This window comes from Mesoplodon mirus (assembly GCF_964341445.2).
Source record: "Mesoplodon mirus genome assembly, chromosome: 2".
NCBI lineage: Eukaryota > Metazoa > Chordata > Mammalia > Artiodactyla > Ziphiidae > Mesoplodon > Mesoplodon mirus.
Genome location: NC_138977.1, coordinates 54749460 through 54761472, shown reverse-complemented (window position 1 = coordinate 54761472; position 12013 = coordinate 54749460). Strand labels below are relative to the sequence as shown.

Sequence of the window (12013 nt, the reverse complement as noted above, 5' to 3'; positions counted from 1 at the left end):
TTTGTTCCCTTATTCAGTTAGGATATCTTTACTGAGTACCTAGTATATGCTGTTTTGGGTGCTCAGAATGGTAAATAAGATAGACAACAACCCTATTCTCATGGATGTTGTATTCTAATGTGGCAAGACCAAAACGTATCTCCTTCCCCCCTCCCCCCAAAAAAGGAAAAAGAAGAAAAATATAATTTCAGTTTATGATCATAACAAGAGGGCTAAAGAAAAATGCACAGGGTGTGATATAATTAATAAATGAAGTAGGAAAAAAGGTTAACTTCAGATGGGCTGACCAGGGAAGACTGGATAGGGTTGAGTATAGGCCATCTGAACTCCCATGGTAGAAAGGTCCAGCTATGTGAAAGCTGCAGGATGAGCATGCCAGGCAGGAGAGCAGTAGATACTAGGATCCAAAGATCTTGATGCGGAATGAACTGATGATTGGGGCATATTTGAGGAGTAGAAAAAGTCCATGTGTTATGGATCCATAGTGCTCGCCGTGAGAAAGTCCTTTGTCTCTGACAACTCTGGCAACTCCAACTGATTGTATAATTTAGTTTAATAGTCAAAATGGCTTCTGGCCACTTATTAGCTGTCCAAGAATGTGATAAATTAACCCTCCAACTGACAAGCAATGGAAGGCATACTTAAAATGTAAAATGGCTGCATTTCAGGTGACAGGGAAAATCTGGGATTAACTATTGCCGCTACAGTCTTGCAACTCATATTGTTACAGGGACACTTAACTAAGCCTAAACCAATCAAAAAATTAAAATAAATTCAAAGTCAGGCCAATGGTTCTCATGAAGAACTACACATCAGAATCATTTGGACAACTTTATAAAAATATAGGTTACTGGGCCTCTCCCTCACAGGCTGATTCCAGGGGTTTGTGGTTTTAAAAAGCCCATGTGTAACACACAAACAGTTGTATACTTTATTTTCTGTAATATTTTGAAATGCTTGACAGTTAAATGTGATGGTTACACTTTTCTGAGACGTGACCCTTTAAATAATTTATAGGACTTGGAAACTAGAAAAACAGTGGCTCAGGAAAAGGATCAACAACCTTGTCAATAAATGCCAAGAACAGAATATTGATTTCTTGAAGAAAAATTAAAAAGTATGTGTGTGTGTGTATGTGTGTGTGTGCATTCAGCAAGGGGTGTTTTTTAGTTTTCTGTAATTTGAATTGTGCTATTGTTATATCTATTCCTTTTTTTTTAATGTATTTTAATTCTTGTCTCTCCTAACATTCCAAAATCAGCCTGTTATCACCTCAGCTAAGATAATCTCACTGACTATGTTACTGCAGGTTCCTGTTTCAGAATACTATCCATAGCATAATTCCTTCTCTGTGTCAGACCACCACTGACATTGTTGTGGCAGTTATTTGATTGTAGTAAGCCATTGAGGGAAAATCAGAGAAGTATGATTTATGATCAAGTCATGTGTATGATTTAGAATTCAACCTTAATTCTGAGAAGAAAATGCCAAGCATGACTCCTATTCCCTAGACTATCATTTTTTCCTTTCCTTCTTTATTTTTTCTTCCTTCCTTCCTTCCTCCCTCCCTCTTTCTCTTTCTTTCCCTCTTTTTCTTTCCTTATTTTTGCTGTTTTCGTGACCACAAATTTATTTCCTTATATTTAAATATTAAACATTTATAAAGTCTTGTGCAAGTGAATTTTAAGGTATAATAATACCGCCTACCTGTCTCACTAAGGATGCTGAAAGAATTAATGAGATAAGTCTATAGAAAACATTGAGCTCCTTTGTGTGGAGGGTGAGAAAGCAATATAAATGCAGTCATTTATACCTCAATAAACATATCTTTAAAATTATATATATTCACCACCAGTTTATTGTGACCCTGAAGTTTCATGTACTACTGCTGTTTGTTCCATGCTCAGTTTCTATATAAAAACCTCAGCCTGACTATTTTCACGTTCTATACTTGTTTTTGGACTCTTTTACATAAATAAAGTGAGATCTTAAAGTACTGTAATAGTAATTTATAATAATCATAAACAATATTGAACACTCAGTATTTTTCTAGTCACTGAATAACGTTCCAGTCTGTCATCTTCTTTTATCTTCACAATAACTCTAAGGATAAGGTAATATTTTTGCTATTTAAAGGTGGAGGAAACTCAGCTAATTTCAAATCACTTTGGGTTGCCTAAGGAAGGCTTCACAATAAGCAAGAGTTAAAATAGGAAAATATGAAATAGTTTTCCTGAATTCTGATAGGAGAAATAAATGAGTAATAACTGAGTTTAACTTCACTTTTTCCAGAAAAAAATAAGATATCTTCCTATTGGTCTGGTTTAGAGACAGCTCAGCTTAGAGAAGGAAAGTTATTTCTGTCATCCCTGAGAATCTATGTTAGAGTGTATCTCTGCTGGGACCAATTTAAGAGATAATCTTACTCTTATACATGATTAAAATCGGATCAAAAGAGAGCTTTACTTGAAATTTAGAAGAAAACACTGTATGTGGAATTATTTTATACCCTGTTAGCACAATGACATTGTATACTAAAAATCAGGTGAACATAACTAGAGGCAGCTATAGTAAGTATCGTGTTAATCCAGAGTAACGGATATGGAGTAAAATGGAGGCAACCTAATTGCCACGAAAGTTTTATCATACAAATCTAAAAGGTTGTGATGGTATGAGGGATAAGGTAGTGAGGAGAACAAACACTAGACAGAAAGAAACAACTTTTGGGCTTCCCTGGTGGCGCAGTGGTTCAGAGTCCGCCTGCCGATGCAGGGGACACGGGTTCGTGCCCCGGTCCGGGAAGATCCCACATGCCGCAGAGCGGCTGGGCCCATGAGCCATGGCCTCTGAGCCTGCGTGTCCGGATCCTGTGCTCCACAACGGGAGAGGCCACAACAGTGAGAGGCCCGCGTACCGCAAAGAAACAACTTTCGTTGCACCCCAGCTGTGTCTGTGGACTAAGCTCTTAAGTTAAAGCTTCTCAGTACAATTGAGTCTCACAACAATCTTCAGGATTAGTTATCAGTATCCAAATTTTTTTTCTGAAGAAACCAAAGTTTAAAAGGAGACACATATTACCCAACGTTCTGTAATTGCTAACTGGAGGGGCAGAATTCAAATTCAGGTCTGCATGATTCAACAGTTTATGGTCTTTCTCCTATATAACACTGATCTAAGGTAGTTGGTTTCCCCTCCCACAGGATGAAAATTGATTAGAAACATACACGTTACACACACACACACACACACACATACACACACACACACCTTCCAGAAGTTTAACCTTCCAAAGTGACTAGATGAGTAAAAGCAAGCTGTTTCTAAGAGTGTAAATATAGGGAAGCCCATCCTCCGTCCTCCCTTTTGCAAATGTTTGCTCTTTCTGTTATTATTTGTCTTCAGCTTGAAGGCGTTAATGTACACCCCCAAAATGATTAGAGTACTCCTATTTCTTAGTTTCCACTTAAACTCTAACATTGTGTATTTAACTTTTTATTTTTACAATACCATCCAACTACTTACCTTACAGAATGCAAAATGCTGCCAACAAGTATTTTGGACACTCCCCCACTGATTTTGTTCATGAAAAGAAGAGGTCAGTTGTGGTGGTTTTTCAAGAAAATTATTAGTCCCCTGTTAAAGATAACGAAAAGTACATAAGTACGTGGGTGTAAATGGTAGGCTTATCTCTTCCTGCAGTATCACCAACAAAAATGGTACTTGTGACTTCTGAGAGCAGCAGTTGCTTTTTTTTTTTTTTTTTTTTTTTTTTTTTTGCGATATGTGGGCCTCTCACTGCTGTGGCCTCTCCCGTTGCGGAGCACAGGCTCCAGACGCGCAGGCTCAGCGGCCATGGCTCACGGGCCCAGCTGCTCCACGGCATGTGGGATCTTCCTGGACCGGGGCATGAACCCGTGTTCCCTGCATCGGCAGGCGGACCCTCAACCACTGCGCCACGAGGGAAGCCCAGCAGTTGCTCTTAATTTCGGTTAAGTCACTTTATTTTCGAATTGCACAGAATACTGGGATTGATGATGAAGTTATATGTCACCACGTGATAGAGTATAATCCAAGTAATAAACAACATTTATAAGAAACAGATCACAGTAGGGGCACCAGACAGCCTTCAGCTGCAAAACAACAGGACTCAAGAAAAGGAATTTGATCAGTTGAAATTATTCAGATGTTACAGGGGCTGGTAATGTGTCAAGAGGGAAATTGTAAAGATCCTTTCTGAAGACTATTTGGGAAGAATACACAAAAATAGCTAATAATGAAATATGTGATTGTACAGAAATTCCCTCATGGCAAACTCATGCTATTAATACCTAAGAAGAGAGTAAATTGCCCGTAAATTGCCCTGTGATCATAGCTGCACATAGTTGCAGCAAAGAAAGACTGCATATAGAGATCAACATATAGATAACAACTACTTAGCACACTGGAGGCTTTGGTGGGAGGATGGATATTAATAGCCAATGAGATTCAGTTGAAATCACTGCAAAGTGATGGGAGCTGCTCAGTGCAAATGTCAGAGAACAAAGAAATTGCTGGTTAAAGATCCATGAGCTGAGAAAGACTCTGAGACCATTAGTAGTTAGGAAATTGGTCATTTTGCCCCACAGTGTGAGCTAATCATTGCAAGTTCCCATGTCTGGAGTGGCCCCAGGGAAGGAAAGCTCTTCACAGCCCTGAAAATAAACAAAGGACCTGTGTGCAGAGCAAGGTTTAAGGGAAACCGGAGCTGTTCTGGGGAGGCAGGTCCTGCCCCTTTCCACCCTTTAACAGCCAGGTGTATATGTAAGACACCTTCCACTTTCACTTTTGGATATTTTTCACGAAACCTAAACGTTTGTATTTTGGATTTCTCACCAGAGCTTTGTAACAAAGGAATCTGACTTTAAAATTGAGACTGTGTAAGCGAAAATATTAAATGGATTCTCGTTAAGTACTTTATATTTGCAATAACGACTTTACTTTGCAATACTTGTATGTGCAATAATGACTGATATCTTTAAATTATTGCCCCGGTGGGACTGAGGGATTGGAAACCTTGAGCAGAGAAAAACAACGAAGAGCAAATTAAAAAATTTAGTTTGAAATACAGAAGATGGAAGGGCAGTAGAGGTTCAGTGTGGACAAATTGTTGTTGCTGTTGATATGTTTTGTTTTGTTCATATCCAAATGTATTTTTGGCTATCATTGTTAATTTTGTTTCATTCATTCAAAAGCATGTATGTATGAATACTAGGTTGTGGGGAGATGATAGTAAGCCGAGCAGACCTAGTCATTACCTCAAAGAACAGACAGTTCAACCGTTGGCTTACTAATTCACCAAACAATGCTACAATAAAGTATGATGAGCACTGTGATAGTGAAAGTAAAGGGCTTCAGGAAATGCTTGGTGGAGGAGCTCAAACCAGTCTAGGGGATTCTTAATCAAGACACCTCCCTGAGCAAGAGATATTTAAGCTGAAATTTAAAAAAAGAAAAAAAAAAATGAAAGTAGGTTAACTATTTAGAATAGACACTGAAGTTGATGTTAACTTATTAAGTTCTAAGAAAATTTAATTTCTCAATTTTTGGTGTTTTGATGTCGTTTGGTTTTAATGATAATTATTCCATTTATTTAGCACCTGTAAACACCTTGGTTTGCGGTAAGCACATACTGGTTAGCCAAATTGCTATTCAGAGAAAAATGTCCTTCTGATCATTTTTGCTTTCCTTTTCTTTCAAAATTTGTTGGGATATAATTCATATACCATAAAATTCACCATTTTAAAGTACAAAAGTTAGTGTTTTTAATATATTCATGAGATCATGTGACCATTACCACTATCTAATTTCAGAAATTGTTTTCATCCCAAAGAGAAACCACTACCCATTAGAGTCACTGCTCCCAACCCTCCCCTCCACTCCTTCCTTTAGAAACAGTGAATCAAATATCTGTCTCTATAAATTTGACTGTTCTAGAGTTTCCAATACATAGAATCATACAGTAATGTGCTATTTTGTGATTGACTTTCTTCACTTAGCATAATATTTTAAGGTTTACCCATGTCGCAGCGTGTATCAGTACTTACCCCTTTTTATGCCAATTAATATTCCATTGTATGGATTTACCACATTTTGTTTGTTCATTTATCACTAGGTATGTTTTTTGGCTTTTATGATTTGTGCTACTATGAACACTCATTTACAAGTTTTTGTGTGGACACATGTTTTCATTTCTCTCGGGTATGTTATCGAATGGATTGTGTCCTGCTGCTCGCCATTTAAAAAATGAATACTCAAGAGATAAAGAAAGGAAAGGTGCCTTTAATCAAAACGTTGGCAATCTGGGGAGACAGTGGATTCAACATCCCCCAGAAACCACCTCTGAAGATTCTGCTCGGGCCTGAAAGCTTTTAAAGGGAAGAAAGGAAGTAATCTCAGTTAATCATTGGGATAGGGGTCAGAGTTGTCACCCTCTCCCACTGTATGCAGGCTCAGTGACTTCCTGTGATCTTCCTCTAGATGCTTTCTCGTTCACACAGTTTGTTCTTGAGATTACTGAAGGGGAAGCTAGGGAAGAGATCTGGTCATCTGTTAATTACTTACTCTTCATTTCTATTTCTTTGATCTATGGAAAGATCAGACAAGTTAGGCAACGTTTCGTGTGATTAAAAGATTTGAAAGGTGTGCTTGAGCCAGAGATGAGTAGAGCATGGAGGTGCCTGGTTTAAAAGTTAGTTACAATATAGCTTTGCTAAAGCGACAGTAAAAGGGGCTTCCTACTGAGGGCAGTTTCCTACAAAGAGCTGCTTACATATATACCTAGGAGTGGAGTTGCAGGGTCATATTGATAAACTCTGTGCTTCCTTTTAGATGTACTGCCAGCCTGGCTACCATTTTGCATTTCCACCAGCAGTGTTTTGCTTTCTTTTTATAGACTCCAGAGGAACTAGAGGATGTTTCTGACCTGGAAGAAGATCACGAGGTCCGCAGTCACACCAGTGTTCAGACTGAAGGGAAAACTGACCGGGTGAGTCCCCTCCCTGCGAGGAGAGCTGTGTGTCATGCCCTCTCCTTGTCAATCCAGGCAGCCTCTCACAGTCGGGATTCCTGGATTTGGGGCTGGTCTTGTAAAGCACAGGGAGAAGAGCCTTAGAATGCAGGAACAGCATTATGAGGGGAATGATTCCCTCTACCTTGAGAGCTCACAGTGAAGCCATTTCTGGTTAGGTAGTAAATCAGTCCGTACTACTTTTTGTCTTTATAGCAGTCATGGGAATATCAAAGTGAAATTTGTACCTGGTTGTTTAGAGTAGAAAAGGGAAACTGCGAAATTGTAAATATACTTGGAAATTCTAGGGGAGAAAAATCAACTTCTGAGGCAGTATTCCTCTACTTTTCTTCCTTTCTATAATGCTTTCTTCTGGGACCATCAACAAACACACACACACACACACACACTCTCCGATGATGTTCATCAATTTTTGAATTACTCTGAGATGGTCTATTTCACTTTATTTATGCCCAATGCTTTGGAGTTTGTTAAAGTTTGATTTCCTAGCTACTGATAGCTTACAACTGGAGAACAGACTATAGAACTTGAGTCTGAAAGCCAGGAAGTATAGCATAGTGGCTAAGACTGCCTGGGAATACATCTAAATCAGCCACTTCCTTGCTGGGTTACTGGGAAACTCACTTAGCCTTTCTCTACCTCTGTTCTCTGATTTGTAAAGTAAGTACACTAATAGTATTCTCTATATGAGGATTACGGTGGGAATCAACTAAATTAATGAGTAGAGCGCTTAACACAGTGCCTAGCTCTTAGTAAGTTCTCAATAATGATTACTGAGAATGAACTAAGTAGCAATAGTATCATTATCATTATTATTATTATTATTTAATTAGTTAAATTCAGTGTCATAAAATTTGGAGATGTATGAAACAGATAAATTTAAGACAGTCCTGTGTTTTCACATATTCAAATTACCTAGAACAGGTATATGTCAGTCACAATACCTGTGTTTTATTAGAAATGTTGGTTATCTTGAGTTTTTATTTCTTGCTGATTATTTGATCTATAAGTCCTGTACTAACCAGGGGACACATAGCACCTGGAGTTAGTTTCCTTCAAATCTGATAGGCATTCTCGGTAGGAGATCAAATCTTACAAATGGCAATGGAATTGGAAATGAATTTTGGCAATGGTAAACTTTGCTTACGCTTTCAGCGAAGTGAATGATTGATGCACTTGGGCCACTGGAGGTGGAACGTGTGTGTCAGAGCACACAAAGTAACTGATCGGAGGGAATTTTCTTAAAATAAAGGCACCTTTTAGGATGCTGGGATTAATATAAACATGCCCTAGATCTCATTCTTCCTTATCACATGTAGACAATAAAACCTGGGTTAAGAACCTTAAAATTTAGAAAGTTCAAATTTCTTCATCTGAAAAATGAGAATAATACTACACCTTCTCACAGCATCATTCATAACTCCAAAGAAGGCAGTGCATACGAGAGTGTTTTATAAACTTTATATGCTGAGAAGAGAAAGTTCTTCTTCTTATTATTATTTATATTTTTGTTCTTGGAAAAACAGCAGCTAAATGACTACTTGCCCATGGTGGTTATAAAGCTGATGATCTCCATGGTTCCAGATCATAAGAATCTTTCATAGAAGCCACTGCTTCTAACCTTGTGGCAATCACCCTGAAAGTGCTCTGAATCCTGGCTTTGTGTTCCATTGTGCAGTTTCCTGACAATCCAGTTCATTTGGAATACCTGTGGGCTATACCCTTACCACTATCTAGTAAAAGATATCCATCACCATCAAATCTACTGGAAACAATGTTTTATTCAACCCAGCCACTCTCTGCTTTTGTAAATCTCCCCTATACATTCCAAATAGCTTGGATTTTATTCACTTCCTGCCTTGAGGCTTTCCTGTAATTGCTGTGTGGAATCCCTCAGGAAGCAAATCAGATAGTCTAATACATACACAACCTTATGTGGGGCACTAACACCTCCCAGAACAACTCTTAACCAAAACTCTTCCATTCCTTGGATGGACCATATAGAAGTGCATTTTCCACAGGTCCTCAAAAGTTCCCCAGGGGATCCAGCCAGTTCCAACAGCAGTGACCAGCTTGATAACATATCTTTGGATTGGCTCTCCTTTCTTTCCTGATTCATTCTTAGGCTCTCAGTTCTGTTCCTTAAGATCTATTCCCCCAGACAAACTACCTTCCATTCTTAGTCTCTGCTTTTGGGGTAAAATGAGAAGAGATAGTCACATCGCATGTGCTATTTATTTAATTATCATGTTAACTATGCTATACTACTATTATTATCCCAGTTTTACTAATAAGATCACTGAGGCTCCGATTTATATAACTTGTCTAATAAGTGGATTATGTTTCCACACTAAGAACTTTAGTGATTACCACACGTTGGTTTACTTAGGACATAGAGTTAGCAGAATGAATCCTTTACTAAAAAGTAGACAGAGAACCCTACCACAACAAACCTGATAGATCATCAATGGAATGAAAGAGAACAGAATAAAGGATACTCCAGCAATCTGAAAGAAAGGAAGAGTATAAATTCTTTAAAATTTAAAGAATAATTGTTGTACAGTATGGATAACTTAACTTCAATAACACCCTCTTATTGAATATCTATCTTGTGAGTTTATCACAACAGATTCTGCTGTCGTACCTGAAGTTTGTATGACTAACCAAGGAGGATAGCTCAAATCTGTCCACTACCTAAATCACCTGACCAGAACTAAGATCATGTTTAGATAGGTTTTATGTTCTCTCCTAGGCATCTTATATCCCTAATATTCCCATATTTCTTATAATTGCATCCCTGTGCTTAGAGTATATTCATATGTTCAGTCTTTTTTATTTTATTTTATTTTTTATAAATTTATTTATAAAATATATATATATATATTTTGGTTGCGTTGGGTCTTCGTTGCTGGGGGAGGGCTTTCTCTAGTTGTGGCGAGCCGGGGGCCATGCTTCATTGCAGTGTGCGGGCTTCTTATTGCAGTTGGTGCAGGCTTCTCATTGTGGTGGCTTCTCTTGTTGCGGAGCACGGGCTCTAGGTGTGCGGGCTTCAGTAGTTGTGGCAGGTGGGCTCAGTAGTTGTGGCACACGGGCTTAGTTGCTCCACGGCATGTGGGATCTTCCTGGACCAGGGCTTGAGCCCCAGCATTGGCAGGTGGATTCTTAACCACTGAGCCACCAGGGAAGTCCATATGTTCAGTCTTATGGCCATTTGAGACTTTGTATTCTATCCAACATTTCCTGAAGTTTGTGTCCACTGGCCGGAGTATACCTTTTGGCATATTTGCCAAATACCATTAATTTGAGAAGATACCATAACATTTTGAAGTGGAATTTGTCGAGAATTTTTCGAATACTCACGCCATGCTCAATGAAGAATTCCTTGTCACTGCACAAGACAAGTGTTTGGGTTCATTTTTATTTGCAGCTGTTACTGAGTAAATGCCTTTTTTGGTTCTTGGATTATGCAGACTCTGCTCTATTGAACATGTACTAGAACCAATCTTAGGCACTGTTTAGTAACGGAGTGACAGTTATTTATTATATTTTACTTTCTGCATTTCACTCCCAGTAGCTCTGGCTCAACATCATCTGTTACTGCTGTCATTGGTGGCAAATGCCACTGGGCATTGTAAAGGTCTCTAACCAACAAGTAATGATTTAGAATCCACAGTCAATGAGAGCAAAATACTAAAAGACCAATAATGCATGCCTTATGAGGTGGCAGAGGAACAGCGGTGGAAATTAGTGATTATCTTAATTATTAAACATGAATACTCACTGGACTGATCCTGTAGTTATGTCCAGTGATCAGGCATTCCACGGTGATACAGGAGAGTGGGTTTGCTACAGGTTTATAGAGCATTCTTCAGAGCTCATTGTTATTCTGTTCATGCCCTTAGCAAGGATGAAATAGACATCTTTTATCTTAAAAACTCAGAAAGAAATTAAAATAGACTAAGAAAATAAAATTCTTAAACTCACTGATAATAAGATTTTTTTTTGGTAAATCCTAAAAGCTCCTTAAAAATTTTATTAAATATAAGTTAAGCCATATTTTCAATTTAAACAGAGCCATGTCATTTACCATGAACACTTTATAGTTTATAGAATATTTCCAAATTGCTGTCTTATTTAACAAAAGCCCTGGGTTTTGGTTTTTATTTTTTTCTTGATTTTAGTAATTAGGGAATTAGACTCAAAGAGTTTCAGTAGTTTATGCAAGTCATATAGAAATGGGGCCAAATCCCAGGTCTTCCAGTACCAGCCACACTCTTTCCAGTGTAGCATGCTTGTAAACTTGGGTAGAACCTCATAATCACTTAAGATTTCATTGCTGTACTATCACTACAGCCATATTATGGTGTCGATATTGTAATTCCTCTAACAGAAAGATGACTCGTGAAACTGAAGGCCTTAAGCCTTAGTATCAGATCTGTTTAAGTCTCACAAATTTCTAAATGTCCCAATACTACAGTCTCCCATCAATAACAAAATCAGTTTCTTGGGTACTACTTGGAAACTACATAGTGATGCCCAGACCCTGATAGTCTCCCTGGTGGATCACTCTACACTGATGAGATGGATTCTACTCAAGTAGAATCACACCATGGAGGAATTTCTTGGGCAGCAATCTGGGGTCTCCAAGCAAAGGATCCAGAGACAGAGGCAGTTACTCCTCACTCAGCCTCTTAACACATTGGCTTCTGTGATATTTGAATAAAGGGAACATTCTAATTTTTAGAAATTTTCCCTGGTTTATTTTGGGCAATTTGGGCGGCAGTAGCCATAGATACTCAGGAAATTGCGAGTGTCAGCAGGGTGGTAGCTAAAAGTATATTCCTCAAGCCTACCTAGGAGACAACTGTGGATTTAGAAAGACTCAATAAAATGGATTAAAAGAGTTTTGTGAATAGAATGGGTGAGAAAGTGACTTGCCTTTTTTGG

At 38.3% G+C, this 12013-nt stretch overlaps 1 protein-coding gene across 1 annotated transcript in view; it reads left to right on the top strand.

The window, feature by feature from the left end:
* Positions 1–12013, top strand: part of CTNNA3 (catenin alpha 3) — a 1654963-nt gene that overhangs the window by 1473973 nt on the left and 168977 nt on the right. The window contains exon 14 of the mRNA XM_082639545.1: positions 6932–7024. Within this exon, the coding sequence (XP_082495671.1) occupies positions 6932–7024 (93 nt within the window). The remainder of the gene's footprint in view (positions 1–6931; positions 7025–12013) is intronic.